This window comes from Ambystoma mexicanum, chromosome 3q (genome assembly GCF_040938575.1).
Source record: "Ambystoma mexicanum isolate Mex_15411 chromosome 3q, UKY_AmexF1_1, whole genome shotgun sequence".
Taxonomy (NCBI): domain Eukaryota; kingdom Metazoa; phylum Chordata; class Amphibia; order Caudata; family Ambystomatidae; genus Ambystoma; species Ambystoma mexicanum.
Window position 1 is genome coordinate 1,266,699,884 of NC_090926.1, and position 26,071 is coordinate 1,266,725,954.

The window sequence follows — 26,071 nt, forward strand, 5'->3', positions numbered from 1 at the left end:
CACTGCCCTGAGGGGAAGGTGTGCAGATAATGTCCTGTATCTCCCTAGTAGGCAAGAGGCCACAACAGCGGATCTCCACTGCCCTGAGGGGAAGGTGTGCAGATAATGCCCTGTATCTCCCTAGTAGGCAAGAGGCCAGAGCAGCGGATCTCCACTGCCCTGAGGGGAAGGTGTGCAGATAATACCCTGTATCTCCCTAGTAGGCAAGAGGCTAGGGCAGCGGATCTCCACTGCCCTGAGTGGAAGGTGTGCAGATAATGCCCTGTATCTCCCTAGTAGGCAAGAGGCTAGAGCAGCGGATCTCCACTGCCCTGAGGGGAAGGTGTGCAGATAATGCCCTGTATCTCCCTAGTAGGCAAGAGGCTAGAGCAGCGGATCTCCACTGCCCTGAGGGGAAGGTGTGCAGATAATGCCCTGTATCTCCCTAGTAGGCAAGAGGCTAGAGCAGCGGATCTCCAACGCCCTGAGGGGAAGGTGTGCAGATAATGCCCTGTATCTCCCTAGTAGGCAAGAGGCTAGAGCAGCAGATCTCCACTGCCCTGAGGGGAAGGTGTGCAGATAATGCCCTGTATCTCCCTAGTAGGCAAGAGGCTAGAGCAGCGGATCTCCACTGCCCTGAGGGGAAGGTGTGCAGATAATGCCCTGTATCTCCCTAGTAGGCAAGAGGCTAGAGCAGCGGATCTCCACTGCCCTGAGGGGAAGGTGTGCAGATAATGCCCTGTATCTCCCTGGTAGGCAAGAGGCTAGAGCAGCGGATCTCCACTGCCCTGAGGGGAAGGTGTGCAGATAATGCCCTGTATCTCCCTAGTAGGCAAGAGGCTAGAGCAGCGGATCTCCACTGCCCTGAGGGGAAGGTGTGCAGATAATGCCCTGTATCTCCCTAGTAGGCAAGAGGCTAGAGCAGCGGATCTCCACTGCCCTGAGGGGAAGGTGTGCAGATAATGCCCTGTATCTCCCTAGTAGGCAAGAGGCTAGAGCAGCGGATCTCCAACGCCCTGAGGGGAAGGTGTGCAGATAATGCCCTGCATCTCCCTAGTAGGCAAGAGGCTAGAGCAGCGGATCTCCAACGCCCTGAGTGGAAGGTGTTTAGATAATTGGGCAAGGAGTATAATATTCCCTCTTCGTAATGAAGATGAGAGTAGAATGTTTCAATCCAATCTGGTAACAGCTTCTTCTTAACCCTCATCAGGGTATCGACCAATTTGTCCACAACAAGGCGGTGCATAAATGAAACACATAGAAGAGGACACAGAAACCAACCCATCTAGCCTTTCGGCCACAGTGAGGTCCTATAGAGCAAACTAGCAGCAGATGGACCGAGAAGAAATTCCTGAGTCAAGCGTCTCATGACACTCCACAGATGAGATGGTGTTGAAGGCCTGCAAGGCTCAGCGGAGGAGATAGGACATGTGATCAAGGAAGTGGCCTTTTTCTGAACTGCATCGAGCAATCTCTTTCTCAGACATGTGCACCACCTCAGCAATTCATATCACAAGATGGGCTATGTGCAGGTACACCGAGTCACTGTGTTAGTGGATTTACAATGGAAATCAATGGGCCACTTGCAGGTTGATGGCACACAGCGGACATCTAAAATAGTATTAGGGGGAAGAAGCTGGAGGCCTAGTAGTCCGATCCCTACCGACTGTCTGCACGTGCACCACAATTCCCACCCATCCCAAAGACCATGGCCAGAATATCAACATTAACTCTTGGAGGGTTGCTGGATCAACCACATGAACCCCAAAGGAGTCTTTTTGCCCAGGCATTATCAACCCAGTCCTAAAATATCTTAGTCCTGGGCGCCTGAGGACCATGACAAAGGTCATGGACGAGTGGGGCATCCTTCCCAAGCGAGTTCTTTCTGCAATTGTGGGACACTGATACAGAGATAGGTTTTCACTGCTATTGTGACACAATGAGAGGACGCAACTCCCCAAAGCGTTAGTTCCTCTATAGTGCTTCAGAGGTTAACCAACTCTGCACACATTACAGCACACAGGGGCTCCTGCTCTGCTTAGTACCAACTTTTTGAAAACCATTATCTTCAACTTACTCAACATTGAACATTGACTAAATCCCACTCAACTATATCCTGGGATCGCTTAATCCAGACGGCTGCACTGTAACTGTTTGAAATATTAGACAATGCGCTTTAATGAAAAGTGGCGATTAGTTCACCTTGCAACAGCTATCCTTAAGGCTTTTTGGCTTCCCCAACAGCTCCAACTGCCCGATTGTCTAATCCGCCTTCTCCGAAAGGTACTTTTCATAGCAGATTGTATACGTTTTCTCTACTCCTTTTGATTTGTGCCCTGACAATACCCTTCGTTTACTGGAACAATTCGGATGACGAATTGCCAATCTGGTGGGAATATTTTAGCAGTCGCCTTGCTCTATGCCAGGGGGAAGAGAGAAAAATATGAAAAGAAACACAGATAGGTTCCTCTAGGTTGCTAACCTCTTGATCAGACCTCGTATAGTATCAATGGATTTGAAAGCAGGCGATGCAGTACACGCTTACCCGCTTGTTAGAATCGGGTGACCGCACCCAGTGATACCCAACTTAAGAGTCTATCTGTCTACACTCAAGGAGAGTCAGGTTTCGCTTGGAACCATCTTACAATCGCTCGAGCATCCTAAAGTCTCCAGATGAGAAGCCCAGAGCCCAGCATTGGATCCACTTCATCACTCTGGAGCAGTGGTCTTCAAACTGTAGGGCTTGCATAGGGGACATGGAGGCCGGAGGAGGACCTATGTATGGACAGGGTTCGAAATTGAGGGGATCTTGGAGTTACTTAGCTCCTGCTTGTAGCCTAAAAGAGCCTGGTTAGCTTGACACCAACAGCTACCAGGAGCTACCTTTGACTCCTCAGGACAATTGCTACAGAACAAACACACTGATGTGAATTTAATTCTCTGTGTTTGGGGCAATCTTTACATGGAAATTGGGGCACAAGTAGGCCACGTTTATAGCCTAAGGGTTCATGAATTATGGACAAAGTGATAGGTTTGCTTTTTATGGAGAACGCTGTGTACCAACTCCTCCTTCCCCAGTGGTAGCTCCGGGGTCAGTGGTTAATGATCGACACCCAGGAGCTTCTTTTAGCTCCTACTTAGCCAATCTTATTTTCGATCCCTGCATGGATACACTGTGGCTGAAGATTATAGACTAAGCAGAGGTTATGACCTAGTACAGATAGTCTGGGTGTGTGTGGGGGGGTGTGCATGCACAGGAGGGGTGGAGTCGAACTGTAGCTGCTGCCTCTGATTGTGCACAAGAAAGCACTTCTGTGGAGGGCTGCAGAGGAGTGGTACCAACACACTTCTGATTACCCACTGGAGCAGAAGAGGGTGGGCACCAGGCAGCATGGCTGAGCTGAGCGCTAGGGTCACTTCTGCATGTGTTGGTCCTGAATGGATGCAGTGCTCCACTGTGACCTCCGATAGCTAGCCCAGGGAAGGTCTACACAAGAGCTGTGGCCTCGCGTAGCGCCCAGATGGTAGGTGGCTAATCCCTGGGTCCCGGCAATGACACCTGCAGACCTTTACCTGATGAGGGTAGGCTCACCTGCTGCTGCGGCTGGAGGGTAGGCTCACCTGCTGACCTTTAGCCAATGGGCTGGAGGGTAGGCTCACCTGCTGAACTTTAGCCAATGGGCAGGAGGGTAGGCTCACCTGCTGACCTTTAGCCGATGGGCTGGAGGGTAGGATAACCTGCTGCTGCGCGTGCTGGGCTGGAGGCTAGGCACACCTGCTGCTGCGTCTGATGGGCTGGAGGGTAGGCTCACCGGCTGCTGTGTCTGATGGGCTGGAGGGTAGGCTCACTTGCTGACCATTACCTGATGGGCTGGGGGGTAGGCTCACCTGCTGCTGCGCCTGCTGGTCTTCCACATAACGAGAATTGGCAGTGATCAACTCCTCATCCAATCGGCTGTAGCGGTCTGTGTATGGCTTGGGGGCTGCATTTGCACCAATCAGCATCTACACAGCAGGCAAAACAATACAATCAAAAGGGATCACATTTTGATGGGGGCAGCAGTGGCTACGCAGGGTGCTGCTAACGGAATAGAGAAGAAAGGCAGAAAGAAGAAAGAGAAAGGATTAGTGGTGGGGAGAGATTTCTGGAAGATGGAGGATCGTATGAAGAGGAGTGGAGGAATAAGAAAGGAACAGAGGCAACAAAGCAAGGGAAAGGGCAGATGGCAGCACAACTGCAGGAGGACTAAGGGATATAAGACATGGGCGAAGGAATTAGACAGAAGGGCAGTGAAGAGGTGGGCTGCAGTAGAGAGAAGAGGAACATGAAGGGAGGGACACAGGAGGGAGAGAAGAAGAAAGGGAGGGACAGCAGTGTAGGATGGGCAGGAGAAGGGGAGAGTGAAAGAGCGAGACAGTGGTGCAGGGAGGAAGGTGCGCAGGAGTGGGATAAGCAGAAAAGGAGGGGCAGCAGGATGGGCAGAAGCAGGGAGAAGGGGAGAGTGAAAGCAGGGAGAAGGGGGAGAGTGAAAGAGCGAGACAGTGGGTGGAGGAAGGAAGGTGCACAGGAGTGGGATAAGCAGATAAGGAGGGACAGCAGGATGGGCAGAAGAAGGGAGAAGGGGGAGGGTGAAAGAGTGAGACAGTGGGTGGAGGAAGAAAGGTGCACACCGTCTCACCTCCCTGTTTTTCTTCTCTGCAAAAGCAAGAGCCGAGGGGCTGGAAATGTGGTCTCTCATCTCCTGCAGTCAAAATAGAGAAGAGGCAGTCATACAGCGCGTGGGATGTAGGTGCGTGTACATGCACCAGGACCGGCTCCAAGAGCATGCTGGGTAGGGGCCACAGCGTCTGCGCGCACATGGCGCATTCTGTAGCCGTGCATTTATGCATTGTGTCAATTAAAAAATAAACTTTCACACATTTAACCATAAACGAAAACCACGGATACACCATGCATACAGCAAACCGTAGATTTCATTTAAAATGCAGAATCATTCGTTCATAGCATTACATTGCCCGATTCGTCCTACAATAGAACCCTACATGTGGAACAGGGCCCGACACAGCACTGTCGATTTGCCGGACACACAATGCGCTCAGTGTGATGCATGCCGTGTGCATGTTTAGGGGCATTGTGGGAAGAGAGTGTGTCGTGGCCCCTGCATCCTAGCAAACCATCTGCATGGTCGTTTGGATCTTGGAATACTGAGCCTGGGCCCCATCGCCATAAGAGACGGTAGTTGACTAGACCTTAATAATAGAATCTATATTTTATTCCTGCTCAATACCAGAGACCATTCTCGAAGCGCGGGACCGGGAGTTGAATCGTCGTTGTCTAGTGTTTGATACCAGAGACCATTCTCGAAGTGCGGGACCGGGAGTTGAATCGTCGTTGTCTAGTGTTTGATACCAGAGACCATTCTCTAAGTGCGGGACCGGGAGTCGAATCGTCGTTGTCTAGTGTTTGATACCAGAGACCTTTCTCGAAGTGCTGGACCGGGAGTTGAATCGTCGTTGTCTAGTGTTTGATACCAGAGACCATTCTCGAAGTGCTGGACCGGGAGTTGAATCGTCGTTGTCTAGTGTTTGATACTAGAGACCATTCTCTAAGCGCGGGACCGGGAGTTGAATCGTCGTTGTCTAGTGTTTGATACCAGAGACCATTCTCTAAGCGCGGGACCGGGAGTTGAATCGTCGTTGTCTAGTGTTTGATACCAGAGACCATTCTCGAAGTGCTGGACCGGGAGTTGAATCGTCGTTGTCTAGTGTTTGATACCAGAGACCATTCTCTAAGCGCGGGACCGGGAGTTGAATCGTCGTTGTCTAGTGTTTGATACCAGAGACCATTCTCTAAGCGCGGGACCGGGAGTTGAATCGTCGTTGTCTAGTGTTTGATACCAGAGACCATTCTCTAAGCGCGGGACCGGGAGTTGAATCGTCGTTGTCTAGTGTTTGATACCAGAGACCATTCTCTAAGCGCGGGACCGGGAGTTGAATCGTCGTTGTCTAGTGATTGATACCAGAGACCATTCTCTAAGCGCGGGACCGGGAGTTGAATCGTTGTTGTCTAGTGTTTGATACCAGAGACCATTCTCTAAGCGCGGGACCGGGAGTTGAATCGTCGTTGTCTAGTGTTTGATACCAGAGACCATTCTCGGAGTGCGGGACCTGGATTAGAATCGTTGTGATACCTGTGCTAGATATTTTTGTGGGACAGGCTTATAAACGCTTAGTTTGGCATATTCGGCCAGTGTATATTTGGCAGTCGAAAATTCCAGTGTTGCACCTGTGCCATATGAACGCCTTTTGTGTTGCTTTCTCAATAACTAACAACGTAATGTTACGTCATGTTTCCATTCTATAGTCACAAAGAAATCCTCATGATTAGCGAACAACGCTTTACTTCTCTTAGTATAATCCTTTAACTAACCCCCTAATCTCGGAATGGGATCTTCCACACCAGTAAGCATTTTAAGAGATCACACCCCTCTGTTGATCTCCAACATAGTCCATATGGATATCAGGCCTAGTTCAAGTCTGATGGCTTAATCCTAAAGCAGATCCCCCTAGTTCAAGCCTGATGGCTTAATCCTAAAGCAAATCCCCTAGTTCAAGTCTGATGGAGTAATCCTAAAGCAGATCCCCTAGTTCAAACCGGGTGGCTTAATCCTAAAGTAGATCCCCAGATCTTCCCTTCTCTAGTCCCCAGCCAGTCATGTTGCTGCTGTGTGTGCATTAGGCTCCGCCTTTCCCAGTTGGGGGTCTGTGTATGTATGGACAGGGGCCTCCACGTACGCTCTGGGGATCCGTCTTGCCTGTACACTGAGGGCACACAGCTCCCCCCTCCCCCCCACAACAGAAGGGTGCAGGCTGTGGGGCACAGTCTGCACAGGCTGGTCCACAGTGACGGTTTCGGAGTTCCAGGTGTAGCACAGGACATGTTGGGCCATGTTCACACTCTGTTGGTGCGGTGCCGGGCTGGTCTGAAGCATGGAACGCGTGCTGGGCTTGGCATGGGCTGTCATGGATCTTGCATGTCAACACAGAAGTGTGCACACGTGCGCTGCGCTGTTCACGACCACTTTACATTGAGCCTGAAGGGGGATTGAAAAGGAGAAGACTTTTCATGTATGCATGTCAAAAGAAAACTGCTTTAGAAGACTGTTTCAAAAGGCCCTGAAACAAAAACGCAGGATGGCCTCCAGGAGTTTTGTTGAAACGTGTCTTGGGCCGCCAGAGGACGTGGCCCCGCCGTTTAGGCTAGACTGCTCCCATTTCTGGACGGACTAAGACCGATCTCCACGTGGCTGGCCCCATTCTGCAATGGTGCAGAGGGGAGGGGGGGGGAGTTGCCCAGAGCAGACGGCACGGCTTTCGCCGGCGCCTGCTGACTCGGTACAGCAGGCTGCTTAGGAGACATGTCTGGGCTTGCTACATGTACCCCAACATGCTGCCCGGGCGAGGGCACAGGGTAAAGATTTACGGGGCGTGTACTCTACTCCTAGACAGAGGTGGAACAGGCCATGCCCGACTACCCACAGAGGCTCCTCTGAACCCCAACAAGGCAGGCATGTTCAGCAGGGCCTCTCCTTTATCCAGGGGACAGTCTTGCCTTATCCGGCACAACCCTGCCTCCACATGGCTGCTTCCCACACAGACATAGTTCCTCCGAACTAAAGGCAAACGGAACACGTTTCAGCTTTCTCCCTGCTAAAAGTGTCCCAATACAACTCTGGGAAAAGGTGAGGGTTGCAGTGTGTACAATGGCACGAGTTTGGTAGTGTGGAGGTGTCCCCAAGACTACGCAGCCCCTAGTTCAGCACAGTGCCCACAATCCAGAGGTGGGGGCTCCACTGACGCCGTCTACTCGATTTCTCTTAACTCTGTGTGTGGGGGGGGGGGGCGAGGTCAACGATCTGTAGTTCCCTCAATCTTCTAACATGGGTTGCAACAGGCAGCGTAGAACCGGGACAATAGAAAATGCGGAACAACCACCACACAAATAGGCCCATATCCGAAATCACAACTTGAAACTTTCACAACGTATTTTGTCGGTAGCGTGGTGCTTGTCTAGAAATGATAAACAGCATTGGTCAAAACGAACAGCTGCACAGACTCACAATAAGTGCCCCCCCGCCCTCTTGGCGCCCTGCTACCTCAGTCGACGGGCACCACAGGAGGAAAAGCGCGAATCTTTTGCAGAGAATCGGCGTGAAGTCTAGAGAGGGCGCCGATATGGCTGCAGTGAAGGAGCCGGCAGAACCCTCGCTAGGGGAGGAGGAGGGGAGGAGGCCTCCCTTCCCAGCAAGCCACCGTGCAACACCAGAACACACTGCGCACGAGAGAGGCGGGCGTTTCTCCCCCCTTTCCCAACACAGTGCTTTACAGAATTATACCAGCTGGGAGGCCTGTTTAAAGGAAGTGGTGTGTGCAGATGGCTTCACCATATCCGCGAGCTGTCGAACCACTTTTCCTTTCGCACGGCTCTAAAAACATGTAGGTTTGCTTGAGCTGGGGTGGGGGATCTTTTGGCAAGTCTTCTGGTTCTGCAGCGTCCACACGCCTTAGGGCCTTGGTGTTGGCGCTTTATAAATCAAACAACAGCTGTGAGTGACGCTTCTCCGTGGGAAGTCCCACAAGAAGTACACGTGCTGGCCGCGTAAGAATGATGGCTGTGAAAGGACCATTTCCCTTCACTGCTTCTCTACACGAAGTGCGGTTCCGATATTGATTTTATGGTTCACACTGCTGTGCAGGTTGGTACTTGTGGTCTCACAAAAGTGATGGGTGGAAGGTTTTGAATGAATCTGAACCACTGGTCTGGACTAGGACCGGTCTGGACTAGGACCGCTCCTGGGGAACCTCCCTGGTCAGTGCCCTGAGTGCAGAAGAAGCCCAGGACCACTCCTGGAGGGGAACCCCCCTGGTCAGTGCCCTGAGTGCAGAAGAATCCCAGGACCGTTCCTGACAAGAAATCTCCCTGGTCAGTGCCTCGAGTGCAGAAGAATCCCAGGACCGCTCCTGACGGGGAATCTCCCTGGTCAGTGCCCGAGTGCTGCAGACTCCCAGGACCGCTCCTGAAGGGGAATCTCCCTGGTCAGTGCCCCGAGTGCAGCAGACTCCCAGGACCGCTCCTGACGGGGAATCTCCCTGGTCAGTGCCCCGAGTGCAGAAGAATCCCAGGACCGCCCCTGAAGGTGAATCTCCCAGTGCCCCGAGTGCAGAAGAATCCCAGGACCGCCCCTGAAGGGGAATCTCCCTGGTCAGTGCCCCGAGTGCAGCCTGACGGGGAATCCCCCTGGTCAGTGCCCCGAATGCAGCAGACTCCCAGGACCGCTCCTGACGGGGAATCTCCCTGGTCAGTGCCCCGAATGCAGCAGACTCCCAGGACCGCTCCCGACGGGGAATCTCCCTGGTCAGTGCCCCGAGTGCAGCAGAATCCCAGGACCGCTCCCGACGGGGAATCTCCCTGGTCAGTGCCCCGAGTGCAGCACACTCCCAGGACCGCTCCCGACGGGGAATCTCCCTGGTCGGTGCCCCGAGTGCAGCAGAATCCCAGGACCGCTCCCGACGGGGAATCTCCCTGGTCGGTGCCCCGAGTGCAGAAGAATCCCAGGACCGCTCCTGAAGGTGAATCTCCCTGGTCGGTGCCCAGAGTGCAGCAGACTCCCAGGGCCGCTCCTGAAGGGGAGCCTCCCTGGTCGGTGCCCCGAGTGCAGCAGACTCCCAGGACCGCCCCTGAAGGGGAATCTCCCTGGTCGGTGTCCCGAGTGCAGAAGACTCCCAGGACCGCCCCTGAAGGGGAATCTCCCTGGTCGGTGTCCCGAGTGCAGCAGACTCCCAGGACCGCTCCCGAAGGGGAATCTCCCTGGTCGGTGCCCCGAGTGCAGCAGACTCCCAGGACCGCTCCTGACGGGGAATCTCCCTGGTCAGTGCCCCGAATGCAGCAGACTACCAGGACCGCTCCGGACGGGGAACCTCCCTGGTCAGTGCCCAGAGTGCAGCAGAATCCCAGGACCGCTCCTGACGGGGAACCTCCTTGGTCAGTGCACCGAGTGCAGCAGAATCCCAGGACCGCTCCTGAAGGGGAATCTCCCTGGTCAGTGCCCCGAGTGCAGCAGACTCCCAGGACCGCTCCTGACGGGGAATCTCCCTGGTCAGTGCCCCGAATGCAGCACAGCAGAATCCCAGGACGGCTCCTGACGGGGAATCTTCCTGGTCGGTGCCCCGAGTGCAGAAGAATCCCAGGACCGCTCCTGACGGGGAATCTCCCTGGTCAGTGCCCCGAGTGCAGCAGACGTTCAGGACCGCTCCTGAAGGGGAATCTCCCTGGTCAGTGCCCAGAGTGCAGCAGACTCCCAGTACCGCTCCTGACGGGGAATCTCCCTGGTCAGTGCCCCGAGTGCAGCAGACTCCCAGGACCGCTCCTGAAGGGGAATCTCCCTGGTCAGAGCCCCGAGTGCAGAAGAATCCCAGGACCACTCCTGAAGGGGAATCTCCCTGGTCAGTGCCCCGAATGCAGAAGAATCCCAGGACCACTCCTGACGGGGAACCTCCCTGGTCAGTGCCCAGAGTGATCCTACAATTGTATTACTGTAGTACAGCGGAGCATATTCACTGTGCTTAACTGGAAAAGCCTCTTTAGCCTCACCAAATAAATACTTTGCAAACGCAGAGGTTTGTGTACAATAGAGCGTTACTACTATTAAGCAAAGCGGCCATAGACTGCACGGCAAGCAAGAGTTGGGGGATGGTGGGGAAAGTAGAGGATGGCGGTAAGGGCCAATAGAATGCGTGAGTTGACATTAACTTGATGGATGTCTTGTAATTTACCGTAGTTTTTGCCATTTTAGTGTGATCAGATGTGGTCCCTCTGATGGCATTGCAAGCTGGCAGGGCAGAAATGCCAATGTTGAGTGTATTCGTCTGCCACTTTGACCAATAGTATTGGATGGAGTCTGGCTGAGATGCATCAGTGGACTGTAGCAGCCGACATGCAAGCCTTCACGAGAAATACACACAACACATCCATTTTACCTCCTTTCGTGCTTTATCAGTGAACACAACACAACAGTCATTCAATGCCCCAAACAAGCCCCTACCCCAACACATCTCGACATATGAAGAGAAAAAGAGCAAGCACTGCCTCAAACCCCACCTAAAATACAATCAAGGCCACTGGAAAAATGACAACCGCTGCACACATAGGGTACATATCTGCATGCAGGTGTGCACTTATCTTTTTATAGCATGCATGTAGCCGTACAAGAGGTTGCAGTAATGGGGTACACTGATATGGATGAGAAGAGAATTCAGGGAAGGAAAGCCGACCGCGGCTTCTTTGATTTGTTGGTGGCTCTGCAGCTGTGCTCCTGCGCAGTGGCGTCGCTAAGGAGGGATCTGGGGGGCCAGTGCCCCCCATTAAATCCTGTGCCCCCTTTGTGCCCTCCCTACCTAAGGCGAGCAGTGACCGTGTTCTCTGTTCGCGGTATTTGTGACACTCACTGAGGCAAATGTCTGCATATCACACGGAAAATACTCTCCTTTTGTCTCAAAGCTAGCAGTGATCTTGGTATGCATTCTGTCATTGGTAGGAACAGGAGCACGAGCCACTTCCCAGGTGTTCCTGCACAGCGACCTCCATAGTTTGCAGAGCAGCCTGCAGCCCCTCCCATCAGGATGTAGTGCATGAAACTGCTAATGATGGGCCATTAGCCACTGAATGGTTTCTTCCCTGCATTCCGATGGGAGGGGAGGTGCAGTGGGGTGAGGGTAGTTGGTGTGCACAAAAGCCTCTCTGCAGGAGTGCTCGTGATGTCACACATTACCTTTCATTGGCTGCCCCCTCACTTGTCTGTGCCCCCCCCCCTACTTTTGTCTTTGGGCCCCTCTGTGCCCCTCCTAAATTGGATTCCCGTGAGGGCACTGTTGGGCCCAGAGGCCCGCCTCGCTGCTGCAATGCTCTGCCCTCTTCTGCCGAGGTCCCCGCGGTCTGTGCAGGCCTCTGCATGTCTCTGGGGCGCCAGGGGCGGAGAGGAGGCATAGCTTACGGGCGGTGTAAGCCCAGTGCGTGTAGTGTAGGAGAAGGAATAGATAAACGGGCCGCATGGCTGTTCAGTAGCAGAGAAGCACCTACCTTGACAGAATTGCGCATCTGCTCCACGAAGGCCCGCCTCTCGGTCAGCTCCCCTGGCTCAATCTTGAATTTCCGTGGGTTCGACTCCACAATGCGTTGCATGAAGGTTAAGGAACGTTGTGTGCAGGTGGGTGGCTTCAGAGCAGACAATGACTACAAACGTTTTGACATAACGTGACAATCCCAGAAACTGCTAATAAGGGGAGGGAGGGAGCATCCTACAGGGAAACATGTACGTCAATAGTGGCATAGCACAATATGTGCAGGCTCCCTTGCACTGTACCAGGTGAAAGAAGAAAGTACCACATTGATGTTGCCCTCAGTGCCAGTAAAACATGTAGTGCTACCTTGTTTGGCTGCACAAATACCTTCAACTCAGAAAACTCTTCATATTAACTTTGTCCTTAAGAGCAGTAAAACATGCAATGCCACACTGCACAAGTGCCTCCGCCCTCCCACTATATTGGCCTTGCCCCTTATAGGAGTTATAAAAAAAAAGAAATGCTACTAAAAGAACAGGTCCAGTCTACTTGCCCCATTGAGCTACAACCCCCCCCCCCCAAACCCTCCTCCATGTAAGATTCCTCAAGCTTGCTTGGCCCAATACTACCAGAAGAACATGCAAGAGAACATCCATGTTCCACACCCGCCCTCATTACCTTGGCCCTAGCCTGGCAATCACACATTAATACCCATTCACCCACCAGGCACTCATCCAGTGGTGGCTGGTGAATTATTTAAAGTGGTGGTGCGTGAACATTTCCCATAAATATGCCAGTGCACCCGAGCGTAGCAAGGTAGCCTGTACCAACCAAAGGGCATTCACCCCCAAAAAGTTTTTGGAATAATGGGTTAAAATGTTGCATTGTACCAACAGCAGTGAGCAGGAGCATTTTCAAATGCATTTTCATGATCCCTTCGTGACAATATGCCAGTATACAAATATTTCAAGCTGGCTGTGCCCATATATGCCCATGTTGGCTTTACCAATAGATTCCCCTCCAGTGGGGGCGCAGGCGCAGAGGATTCCCCTCCAGCGGGGGCACAGGCGCAGAGGATTCCCATCCAGCAGGGGCACAGGATTCCCCTCCAGCAGGGGCACAGGCGCAGAGGATTCCCATCCAGTAGGGGCACAGGCGCAGAGGATTCCCATCCAGCAGGGGACAGGCATGAAGAATTCCCATCCAGCAGGGGCACAGGCACAGAGGATTCCCATCCAGCGGGAGCGCAGGCGCAGAGGATTCCCATCCAGCGGGGGCGCAGGCAGAGGATTCCCCTCCAGCGGGGGCGTAGGCATGAAGGATTCCCCTCCAGCGGGGGCACAGGCGCAGAGGATTCCCATCCATTGGGGGCACAGGCAGAGGATTCCCCTCCAGCGGGGGCACGGGCGCAGAGGATTCCCCTCCAGCGGGGGCGCAGGCACACAGGATTTCCCTCCAGCGGGGGCGCAGGCGCAGAGGATTCCCATCCAGCGGTGGCACAGGCACAGAGGATTCCCCTCCAGCGGGGGCACAGGCACAGAGGATTCCCCTCCAGCGGGGGGGGGAGGGGCGCAGGCGCAGAGGATTCCCATGCAGCGGGGGCACAGGCGCAGAGGATTCCCCTCCAGCGGGGGCGCAGGCGCAGAGGATTCTCATCCAGCGGGGGCGCAGGTGCAGAGGATTCTCATCCAGCGGGGGCGCAGGCAGAGGATTCCCCTCCAGCGGGGGCGCAGGCAGAGGATTCCCCTCCAGCGGGGGCGCAGGCAGAGGATTCCCCTCCAGCGGGGGCGCAGGCGCAGAGGATTCCCTTCCAGCGGGGGCGCAGGCGCAGAGGATTCCCCTCCAGCGGGGGCACAGGCAGAGGATTCCCCTCCAGCGGGGGCGCAGGCGCAGAGGATTCTCATCCAGCGGGGGCGCAGGCGCAGAGGATTCCCCTCCAGCGGGGGCGCAGGCGCAGAGGATTCCCCTCCAGCGGGGGCGCAGGCGCAGAGGATTCCCCTCCAGCGGGGGCGCAGGCAGAGGATTCCCCTCCAGCGGGGGCGCAGGCATGAAGGATTCCCCTCCAGCGGGGGCACAGGCGCAGAGGATTCCCATCCATTGGGGGCACAGGCAGAGGATTCCCCTCCAGCGGGGGCACGGGCGCAGAGGATTCCCCTCCAGCGGGGGCGCAGGCACACAGGATTTCCCTCCAGCGGGGGCGCAGGCGCAGAGGATTCCCATCCAGCGGTGGCACAGAGGATTCCCCTCCAGCGGGGGCACAGGCACAGAGGATTCCCCTCCAGCGGGGGGGGAGGGGCGCAGGCGCAGAGGATTCCCATGCAGCGGGGGCACAGGCGCAGAGGATTCCCCTCCAGCGGGGGCGCAGGCGCAGAGGATTCTCATCCAGCGGGGGCGCAGGCGCAGAGGATTCCCATCAAGCGGGGGCGCAGGCGCAGAGGATTCCCATCAAGCGGGGGCGCAGGCGCAGAGGATTCCCATCAAGCGGGGGCGCAGGCGCAGAGGATTCCCCTCCAGCGGGGGCACGCGCAGAGGATTCCCCTCCAGCGGGGGCACGCGCAGAGGATTCCCCTCCAGCGGGGGCACGCGCAGAGGATTCCCCTCCAGCGGGGGCACAGGCAGAGGATTCCCCTCCAGCGGGGGCACAGGCAGAGGATTACCATCCAGCGGGGGCACAGGCGCAGAGGATTACCATCCAGCGGGGGCACAGGCGCAGAGGATTCCCATCCAGCGGGGGCACAGGCGCAGAGGATTCCCATCCAGCGGGGGCACAGGCAGAGGATTCCCATCCAGCGGGGCCGCAGGCGCAGAGGATTCCAATTCAGCGGGGGCGCAGGCGCAGAGGATTCCCCTCCAGCGGGGGCGCAGGCAGAGGATTCCCCCTTCCAGCGGGGGCGCAGGCAGAGGATTCCCCCTTCCAGAGGGGGCGCAGGCAGAGGATTCCCCTCCAGCGGGGGCGCAGGCAGAGGATTCCCCTCCAGCGGGGGCGCAGGCAGAGGATTCCAATCCAGCGGGGGTGCAGGCGCAGAGGATTCTCATCCAGCGGGGGCGCAGGCGCAGAGGATTCTCATCCAGCGGGGGCGCAGGCACAGAGGATTCCCCTCCAGCGGGGGCGCAGGCATGAAGGATTCCCCTCCAGCGGGGGCACAGGCATGAAGGATTCCCATCCAGCGGGGGCACAGGCATGAAGGATTCCCCTCCAGCGGGGGCACAGGCGCAGAGGATTCTCATCCAGCAGGGGCACAGGCGCAGAGGGTTCCCCTCCAGCACGGGCAGAGACGCAGAGGATTCCCCTCCAGCGGGGGCACAGACGCAGAGGATTCCCCTCCAGCGGGGGCACAGACGCAGAGGATTCCCCTCCAGCGGGGGCACAGGCATGAAGGATTCCCCTCCAGCGGGGGCACAGGCGCAGAGGATTCCCCTCCAGCGGGGGCACAGGCGCAGAAGATTCTCATCCAGCGGGGGCACAGGCGCAGAAGATTCTCATCCAGCGGGGGCACAGGCACAGAGGATTCCCCTCCAGCGGGGGCACAGGCATGAAGGATTCCCCTCCAGCGGGGGCACAGGCACAGAGGATTCCGATCCAGCAGGGGCACAGGCGCAGAGGATTCCGATCCAGCAGGGGCACAGGCGCAGAGGATTCCCATCCAGCGGGGGCACAGGCGCAGAGGATTCCCATCCAGCGGGGGCGCAGGCGCAGAGGATTCCCATCCAGCGGGGGCGCAGGCGCAGAGGATTCCCATCCAGCGGGGGCGCAGGCGCAGAGGATTCCCCTCCAGCGGGGGCACGCGCAGAGGATTCCCCTCCAGCGGGGGCACGCGCAGAGGATTCCCCTCCAGCGGGGGCACGCGCAGAGGATTCCCCTCCAGCGGGGGCACGCGCAGAGGATTCCCCTCCAGCGGGGGCACGCGCAGAGGATTCCCCTCCAGCGGGGGCACAGGCAGAGGATTCCCCTCCAGCGGGGGCACAGGCAGAGGATTCCCCTCCAGCGGGGGCACAGGCAGAGGATTCCCCTCCAGCGGGGGCACAGGCATGAAGGATTCCCCTCCAGCGGGGGCACAGGCGCAGAGGATTCCCCTCCAGCGGGGGCACAGGCGCAGAAGATTCTCATCCAGCGGGGGCACAGGCGCAGAAGATTCTCATCCAGCGGGGGCACAGGCACAGAGGATTCCCCTCCAGCGGGGGCACAGGCATGAAGGATTCCCCTCCAGCGGGGGCACAGGCACAGAGGATTCCGATCCAGCAGGGGCACAGGCGCAGAGGATTCCCCTCCAGCGGGGGCACAGGCACAGAGGATTCCCATCCAGCGGGGGCGCAGGCGCAGAGGATTCCCATCCAGCGGGGGCGCAGGCGCAGAGGATTCCCATCCAGCGGGGGCGCAGGCGCAGAGGATTCTCATCCAGCGGGGGCACAGGCATGAAGGATTCCCTCCAGCGGGGGCACAGGCGCAGAAGATTCTCATCCAGCGGGGGCACAGGCACAGAGGATTCCCCTCCAGCGGGGGCACAGGCACGAAGGATTCACCTCCAGCGGGGGCACAGGCACAGAGGATTCCGATCCAGCAGGGGCACAGGCGCAGAGGATTCCCATCCAGCGGGGGCACAGGCGCAGAGGATTCCCATCCAGCGGGGGCGCAGGCGCAGAGGATTCCCATCCAGCGGGGGCGCAGGCGCAGAGGATTCCCATCCAGCGGGGGCACGCGCAGAGGATTCCCCTCCAGCGGGGGCACGCGCAGAGGATTCCCCTCCAGCGGGGGCACAGGCAGAGGATTCCCATCCAGCGGGGGCACAGGCGCAGAGGATTCCCCTCCAGAGGGGGCACAGGAGCAGAGGATTCCCCTCCAGCGGGGGGGGGGGGCACAGGCGCAGAGGATTCCCCTCCAGTGGGGGCACAGGCAGAGGATTCCCCTCCAGCGGGGGCACAGGCACAGAGGATTCCGATCCAGCAGGGGCACAGGCACAGAGGATTCCCATCCAGCGGGGGCGCAGGCGCAGAGGATTCCCATCCAGCGGGGGCGCAGGCGCAGAGGATTCCCATCCAGCGGGGGCGCAGGCGCAGAGGATTCCCATCCAGCGGGGGCGCAGGCGCAGAGGATTCTCATCCAGCGGGGGCACAGGCATGAAGGATTCCCTCCAGCGGGGGCACAGGCGCAGAGGATTCTCATCCAGCGGGGGCACAGGCGCAGAGGATTCCCCTCCAGCGGGGGCACAGGCGCAGTGGATTCCCCTCCAGCGGGAGCACAGGCGCAAAGTATTCCCCTCCTGCGGGGGTACAGGCGCAAAGGATTCCCCTCCAGCGGGGACACAGGCGCAGAGGATTCCCCTCCAGCGGGGGCACAGGTGCAGAGGATTCCCATCCAGCGGGGGCACAGGCGCAGAGGATTCCCATCCAGCGGGGGCACATGCACACAGGATTCCCATCCAGTGGGGGCACAGGCGCAGAGGATTCCCATCCAGCGTGGGGGCACAGGTGCAGAGGATTCCCCTCCAGCGGGGGCGCAGGCGCAGAGGATTCCCCTCCAGCGGGGGCACAGGCAGAGGATTCCCATCCAGCGGGGGCACAGGCAGAGGATTCCCATCCAGCGGGGGCACAGGCGCAGAGGATTCCCCTCCAGAGGGGGCACAGGAGCAGAGGATTCCCCTCCAGCGGGGGGGGGGGCACAGGCGCAGAGGATTCCCCTCCAGTGGGGGCACAGGCAGAGGATTCCCCTCCAGCGGGGGCACAGGCGCAGAGGATTCCCTTCCAGTGGGGGCACAGGCAGAGGATTCCCCTCCAGCGGGGGCACAGGCAGAGGATTCCCTTCCAGCGGGGGCACAGGCAGAGGATTCCCCTCCAGCGGGGGCACAGGCATGAAGGATTCCCCTCCAGCGGGGGCACAGGCATGAAGGATCCCCATCCAGCGGGGGCACAGGCATGAAGGATCCCCATCCAGCGGGGGCACAGGCGCAGAGGATTCTCATCCAGCGGGGGCACAGAGGATTCTCATCCAGCGGGGGCACAGAGGATTCCCCTCCAGCGGGGGGGCAGGCACAGAGGATTCCCATCCAGCGGGGGCACAGGCATGAAGGATTCCCCTCCAGCGGGGGCACAGGCGCAGAGGATTCTCATCCAGCGGGGGCACAGGCATGAAGGATTCTCCTCCAGCGGTGGCACAGGCATGAAGGATTCCCCTCCAGCGGGGGCACAGGCATGAAGGATTCCCCTCCAGCGAGGGCACAGGCAGAGGATTCCCCTCCAGCGGGGGCACAGCCACAGAGGATTCCCATCCAGCGGGGGAACAGGTGCAGAGGATTCCCATCCAGCGGGGGAACAGGCGCAGAGGATTCCCATCCATCGGGGGAACAGGCGCAGAGGATTCCCATCCAGCGGGGGCACAGGCACAGAGGATTCTCATCCAGCGGGGGCACAGGCATGAAGGATTCGCCTCCAGCGGGGGCACAGGCACAGAGGATTCTCATCCAGCGGGGGCACAGGCATGAAGGATTCCCCTCCAGCGGGGGCACAAGCGCAGAGGATACTCATCCAGCGGGGGCACAGGCGCAGAGGATTCCCCTCCAGCAGGGGCGCAGGCACAGAGGATTCCCATCCAGCGGGGGCACAGGCATGAAGGATTCCCCTCCAGCGGGGGCACAGGCGCAGAGGATTCTCATCCAGCGAGGGCACAGGCATGAAGGATTCCCCTCCAGCAGGGGCACAGGCACAGAGGATTCTCATCCAGCAGGGGCACAGGCATGAAGGATTCCCCTCCAGCAGGGAGCACAGGCGCAGAGGATTCCCCTCCAGCGGGGACACAGGCGCAGAGGATTCCCCTCCAGCGGGGGCGCAGGCGCAGAGGATTCCCATCCAGCGGGGGCGCAGGCGCAGAGGATTCCCATCCAGCGGGGGCACAGGCACAGATGATTCCCCTCCAGTGGGGGCACAGGCACAGAGGATTCCCCTCCAGCGGGGGCACAGGCATGAAGGATTCGCCTCCAGCGGGGGCACAGGCACAGAGGATTCTCATCCAGCGGGGGCTCAGGCGCAGAGGATTCCCCTCCAGCAGGGGCGCAGGCGCAGAGGATTCCCATCCAGCGGGGGCGCAGACGCAGAGGATTCCCCTCCAGCGGGGGCGCAGGCACAGGCACAGAGGATTCCCCTCCAGCGGGGGCACAGGCGCAGATGATTCCCCTCCAGCGGGGGGGGGGGGCACAGGCGTAGAGGATTCCCCTCCAGCGGAGGCACAGGCGCAGAGGATTCCCCTCTAGCGGGGGCACAAGCACAGAGGATTCCCCTCCAGCGGGGGCACAGGCATGAAGGATTCCACTCCAGCGGGGGCACAGGCATGAAGGATTCCCCTCCAGCGGGGGCACAGGCGCAGAGGATTCCCCTCCAGCGGGGGCACAGGCACACAGGATTCCCCTCCAGCGGGGGCACAGGCGCAGAGGATTCCCCTCCAGCGGGGGCACAGGCACAGAGGATTCCCCTCCAGCGGGGGCACAAGCACAGAGGATTCCCCTCCAGCGGGGGGGGGGCGCAGGCGCAGAGGATTCCCATCCAGCGGGGGCACAGATGATTCCCCTCCAGCAGGGGCACAGGCACAGATGATTCCCCTCCAGCAGGGGCACAGGCACACAGGATTCCCCTCCAGCAGGGGCACAGGCACACAGGATTCCCCTCCAGCAGGGGCACAGGCACACAGGATTCCCCTCCAGCAGGGGGGGCAGGCAGAGGATTCCCCTCCAGCGGGGGCACAGGCGCAGAGGATTCCCCTCCAGCGGGGGCACAGGCGCAGAGGATTCCCCTCCAGCGGGGGCACAGGCACACAGGATTCCCATCCAGCGGGGGCACAGGCACACAGGATTCCCATCCAGCGGGGGCACAGGCACAGAGGATTCCCCTCCAGCGGGGGCGCAGGCAGAGGATTCCCCTCCAGCGGGGGCACAGGCACACAGGATTCCCATCCAGCGGGGGCACAGGCGCAGAGGATTCCCCTCCAGCGGGGGCACAGGCACACAGGATTCCCCTCCAGCGGGGGCACAGGCGCAGAGGATTCCCCTCTAGCGGGGGCACAGGCGCAGAGGATTCCCCTCCAGCAGGGGGCACAGGCGCAGAGGATTCCCCTCCAGCGGGGGAGCAGGCGCAGAGGATTCCCCTCCAGCGGGGGCACAGGCGCAGAGGATTCCCCTCCAGCGGGGGCACAGGCACAGAGGATTCCCCTCCAGCAGGGGCACAGGCACAGAGGATTCCCCTCCAGCAGGGGCACAGGCACACAGGATTCCCCTCCAGCAGGGGCACAGGCACACAGGATTCCCCTCCAGCAGGGGCACAGGCACACAGGATTCCCCTCCAGCAGGGGGGGGCAGGCAGAGGATTCCCCTCCAGCGGGGGCACAGGCGCAGAGGATTCCCCTCCAGCGGGGGCACAGGCGCAGAGGATTCCCCTCCAGCGGGGGCACAGGCACACAGGATTCCCATCCAGCGGGGGCACAGGCACACAGGATTCCCATCCAGCGGGGGCACAGGCACAGAGGATTCCCCTCCAGCGGGGGCGCAGGCAGAGGATTCCCCTCCAGCGGGGGCACAGGCACACAGGATTCCCATCCAGCGGGGGCACAGGCGCAGAGGATTCCCCTCCAGTGGGGGCACAGGCACACAGGATTCCCCTCCAGCGGGGGCACAGGCGCAGAGGATTCCCCTCCAGCGGGGGCACAGGCGCAGAGGATTCCCCTCCAGCAGGGGGCACAGGCGCAGAGGATTCCCCTCCAGCGGGGGAGCAGGCGCAGAGGATTCCCCTCCAGCGGGGGCACAGGCACAGAGGATTCCCCTCCAGCGGGGGCACAGGCACAGAGGATTCCCATCCAGCGGGGGCACAGGCATGAAGGATTCCCCTCCAGCGGGGGCGCAGGGGATTCCCCTCCAGCGGGGGCGCAGGTATTGAGGATTATGGTTCAGTGGGTGCACAAGCATTGAGGATTATGGTTCAGAGGGTTCACAAGCATGGAGGATCATGGTTCAGCTGGTGCACAAGCATTGAGGATCACGGTTCAGCGGGTGCACAAGCATTGAGGATCACGGTTCAGCGGGTGCACAAGCATTGAGGATTATAGCTCAGATGGTGCACAAGCATTGAGGATTATAGCTCAGTGGGTGCACAAGCATTGAGGATTATAGTTCAGTGGATGCACACTCAGTGAGGATTATGGTTCAGATGGTGCACAAGCATTGAGGATTATGGTTCAGTGGGTGCACAAGCATTGAGGATTATAGTTCAGATGGTGCACAAGCATTGAGGATTATGGTTTAGCGGGTGCATGTGATGGGCCATTTCAGTTTAGCACAGGACATTTGACTTTCAAGTTCAGCACAGGCAGGCAGTGAGGCTTCCATTTCAGCTTGTGCACTATCAGTGATGGTCTCAATTCAGCAGGCGGGACTGGCATAGGCGGTGCCAGTCCAGCCTATACACAGGTGGTGAGGTTTCCCAGTCGATCTCTTGATTAACATTCTTGGGATTTACAGAGCTGCAGGTGAAGACAGGTTTATCCCAGTAGCTCTGCCCTCCCTTCCCACAATGCACACATCCACATTTTAAATCTTTCACACTTTTTGGATCATGCACCTGCAGCCAAAGCTACTGAAGAGAACCCGGTATCTGCACTGGAAAGCATGCGTGTGTACACATGAATGTGGGGGAGGCACATTGAGGTCTCCCCCACATGTCTCCCCCTGGGCAGAGGCGAAGCGAATGGTTGCCCTAAGGCCTGCTGGCGAGAGCGGTGAAGACAGTAGGGACTCTCTGCGCTGCTTCTGCCCGGAGGAATGGTAAACCAATCATGGGCTGCAGTTGGGCAGTGTGGCATAACCACCCTTCTGGAAGCAGGGCATTCTGCCAGCAAGTGCCGCCTCTAGGTCAAGTGCACCGTGACGGTTTAAAGCCCACTTTAAGTCCTGGGCAAACCAAAAGGTTTCTCGGCCAAGTCGCCACCATCCTCTCTGCAATGAATTGCAATTTCCGGATCAGCCACATGAGTGGGAGAGGGACAAAGGACGTCCCAATTCGTAGGTTGGCCGACCAATCAAACATTAGGATCTGTGACCACTCCCACTGCCTTGGCTTATTCTATGGGTGGCATGAATTCCTTGCTGCCATTACCCTGGCCATTCTTGCACGAGAGTGCTAGCAAGTGCTTCATGACCTTGACCCTGCCCTCTGAAGCCATTGACAGATCTGACCAAGCACATCATTATTAGCCATGTGTGTGTACATCCAGCTTTATGCTACCATCATCCAATGCATTCAGGAGATGCTAGCCCAGTCCTGGGTGTACCTTGGCATTCTGGGACTTGTAGGTTTGGCTGTTCCCATTCTCACGACTAGTGTCTCCCGAATGGAGTGGGCAATGGTGGCATGTATAGCTTTTGAAAGCAAGGCAATGGTGGCATGTATAGCTTTTGAAAGCAAGGCAATGGTGGCATGTATAGCTTGTGAAAGCAAGGAGGCTTCGGTCAATGGCAGTGACCAAGGATGGGATGGCAGATGCGAGCAGGGGGAAAGCATTTGCAGATGGTGTGGTACTGTCAGGATATCAATAGTCTCCTCCAGATCCTCGAGGTCCCACTCGATGCTGCGCAGACTGTTCCGCAGCTCATTGGTCGTCCAGTCAAATTCTTCTTTGCTGACCACATGCGTCTCTTGTAGCAACTCATACCAGCGCTGATAGAGACCACGAGAAGTGTTCACCGCCTTCTGGACTTCCCTGCAGTAAAGAAACACACATTAGAAAAGAGCCTTCTCCACTTACCAGGCTGAGGCCTCGCCCGATAAATACTACCTGACCCGGCTGGAGTAAGCAGACATCAGCCTCAGGTGTCACCCTTTATTACATGCTCACCCCCACCTCAGATCAGAGGCTTCTCCCAAATCCCAGCTCCTCTCCCTCCTGACATGAAAAGGCCAGTAGCTGTGTCACAAATTTGACAAAAGTCACGCAGAGAACAGTGAATGAATGGCTCACGTGCCATGCTAAATGCTATTTTACTGCTGGTTACACACAGTTGTTGCCAGACACATATGGTGTTATTGAACAGTGCTATCCATTTTTTACAACGCAACAACCAATTATATACTACGGGCCTGATTTACACATCATTTTCCAATGGGGGTACCCATGTATGCCCTGGCTTGGAGCAAGCAAGCATATATATATTTTACGGAGAGTCATGGGGAATATCATAGACGATACCGGGGCCTAGCAAGGTCACCATTTTCACATCCCATTCCCATTATTAATACAGTGAGCAACGGAGGCTTAGCAGCTGCTTACACTTCATAAAGAACTAATAATTGTGTAATAAAGAAAACACTTGCAGCATTTTGTCGCCATTCATAGAAAGTAATGAGACCATTATGTACGATGACCAGACACAAAACCTACGTATTGTGGGGAGAAACAGCCCTAAAATGAAATACCTGCAGTCCAGAGTCAGTGGGGGAGATATGGCCCTCAGCAAAAGGCCTGCGCATGAGTACGTGCAAAATGAGGCCGCGCCCCAACACGAGAGAGAACATTTTGGCATTTAAGCCTAGTGAGGCCTGAACATGTTCCTTGCCACACAAGGGGACAACCTCATGACACTTTTGAGAAAGATCCAGAAAGGCTGAGACCATCTTGGAAAAAACAGGGGTATCCAGCATGTAAATTTGTGCGCAAAGTTGCACTGCAGAATTTAGTTTTTCCCTATGAACAAAAGCAATGCCTTTAAATTCCCTTCCTCTGTATTCAAGAGATGCTCCTGAAAATGGGGGTAAAAGTATAAATTGAGGAACTGTGCGTAAATGCATCATGAGCCCATCATGAAAAGACATCATTCGCAGAATCCACAAGGAGTAATATGAAACTGGCACAGAATGACGGGTCACAGCTGGAACTTTCTGCAGTAATATTGTAATTGTGCTTTCAAACATCAACACTTGAAGCTTCCACATGTTCAGCTACAGTCCTGTAAGATACATTATGGTGCCTTTCTACAGTGATTGCAGGCAACCACTGTGCAAGGGTTTTTACATATTGCAATTGTGCCATTCTAACAGTTGATTCAGAAAATGCTTGCAGTGGGGGGAAATACCAGAGTTTCACTTTCATTTCTGCTGTGGGCTTCTTAGGCATGATACTGGCAGTGTCCAAGCCTGATTGCCAAGGGGATGGCTTGAGGAATTCTCTGCTTTCACAGTTTTACGACCAAAAGCACTTAAGCCCATCATAAAATCTGCCATAACTTGCAATTAGCCCTTTGAAACTGGAACAGCAATTCTCATGACATCACAGCCCCCCCCCCATGGCAGAGTATAAAGGGGGTTGATGTCCTATTGCATACAATGGGGAGATATGCTTTTCTTCGTGTAATATCCACAATATCCATCCCAGAATATTCATGTGTGGATTTCTGGAAATCTGTCCGTAAACTGCATATGCTCAACTAAAAATGATTTTGGTGACCCCAACTTAAGAAAAGTTATAAGAGAAAAATGGATTGTGATTTCTGTGTAAATATGACTCATAAAAATTTGAGAGAATGTGTAACAGGTGATAGGTATTCTGCCCGGGGTTTGCCTGATTTTTCAGTAATATAGTTTGGCCAGAAACGAGAGAATAGCTTCACACCAATAGGTCCCACAGTCTCAAACAAGGGTGAGGGGATTGCTTGAAAAATATAATACTTAGAAATGCTGCCATAGGTGACATAACATGATGAGAAAAGGTATTTATTAAAATGTGAGATTCCAGGTATAAAAGCCACATCCAACCCCTTGACTGTCATAATTGATGCGGTATCCTCTCCTGACTGCTCAAATCACTCAGACATTCTTTGAGCCTACCGGCTTGTAGAGGGGGAGAGAACCCCTTAACCACTGCCCAATCAGGGGTGCAAGGAGGATGACACAGCAGTGATGTCATTCGGCTTATAAATAGGTTACTCCTCCTCAACTGAGGATTCGTTCTACAAAATTCGAGGTGTGCAGCTGACTGAAGATCTGGAGCTATACTTGCAGAAAATGTCGGCCTAGTCTCAGAGTGAAGCAGGGAGCTGGAGTAGCTATTTGGGAGGACAGAGTGTGGCCTTGACTGATCCTTTTTATGGTCCAGTTTTATGGTCCCTGCAGTGAAGCCCTGGAGCCCTTGATGATCATAAAGTCCTTTTCTTCTGCAATTATACATCTCCCCAGCCATAGATTAAACAAATCATATCTATTTAAGCACTGCCCTAGCATGTCCCCATTAGGAAAAATACTCTATTCGATCTGTTTGTGAAATTTAGTTATTTTTCTATTGAAAAGTATTTTTTCCTGTGCATTGTGGTAACTCTCCAATTGATAAATACTGTGTTCATCTGTGCATTTAAGTAATTTTTCCTATGGAACAAAATCCTCCCTTGTTGACCTGTTGATTGTAGTTCTTATTCCCTTGAAAAGTCCTTTCTTTGTTTGCACAAAGTTATTTTCCTGTGGAAGAATACCTTGCCTGTCTGTGCATTTTTGCCACTTCCCAATTCAGAATTCCTAGTGTCTGCGTAGGTCCTTAATATAGTTGGGTAGTAAATCAATTCCCCCATTGAAATTCACGGATCAAGATTGTTGCAATTCGAAACCAACCATCTTGTTCCCAGTGCTTTCATTAATTGTTATAGTCATTAAAATGTTGCTTCAAAAGAATTATTCCCATTATGAGTTAAAACCGAATTTGTCTGTAAATTGTGCGTTTAAAAACAAATCCCCATTTGCAGCTGTCATATTAAACCCAAACCTTTGTTCCCTGTGAATCTCTTTGGCCCTGTCACTTTCACTGAAAACCGTGATTCCTATGTGCATTTCTCATTGTTGAACGTGTGTGTGTTATTTTCAGCTACAGCCTAATTAGTCAGATGTACAATTTCGTTTTTCCCAAAATGTATTTTCATAATTTAAAAAAGCAATTTTCCAGAGTAGTCCCCCTTCCTATATA

At 56.0% G+C, this 26,071-nt stretch overlaps 1 protein-coding gene across 1 annotated transcript in view; it reads right to left on the reverse strand.

The window, feature by feature from the left end:
- The window catches only part of STX10 (syntaxin 10), a 182,227-nt gene that overhangs the window by 48,538 nt on the left and 107,618 nt on the right, over positions 1 to 26,071 (reverse strand). The window contains exons 2-5 of the mRNA XM_069604306.1: positions 22,659 to 22,828; positions 12,116 to 12,210; positions 4,659 to 4,721; positions 3,868 to 3,984 (exon numbers count right to left, since the gene is read on the reverse strand). Of these exons, the coding sequence (XP_069460407.1) occupies positions 3,868 to 3,984; positions 4,659 to 4,721; positions 12,116 to 12,210; positions 22,659 to 22,828 (445 nt within the window). The remainder of the gene's footprint in view (positions 1 to 3,867; positions 3,985 to 4,658; positions 4,722 to 12,115; positions 12,211 to 22,658; positions 22,829 to 26,071) is intronic.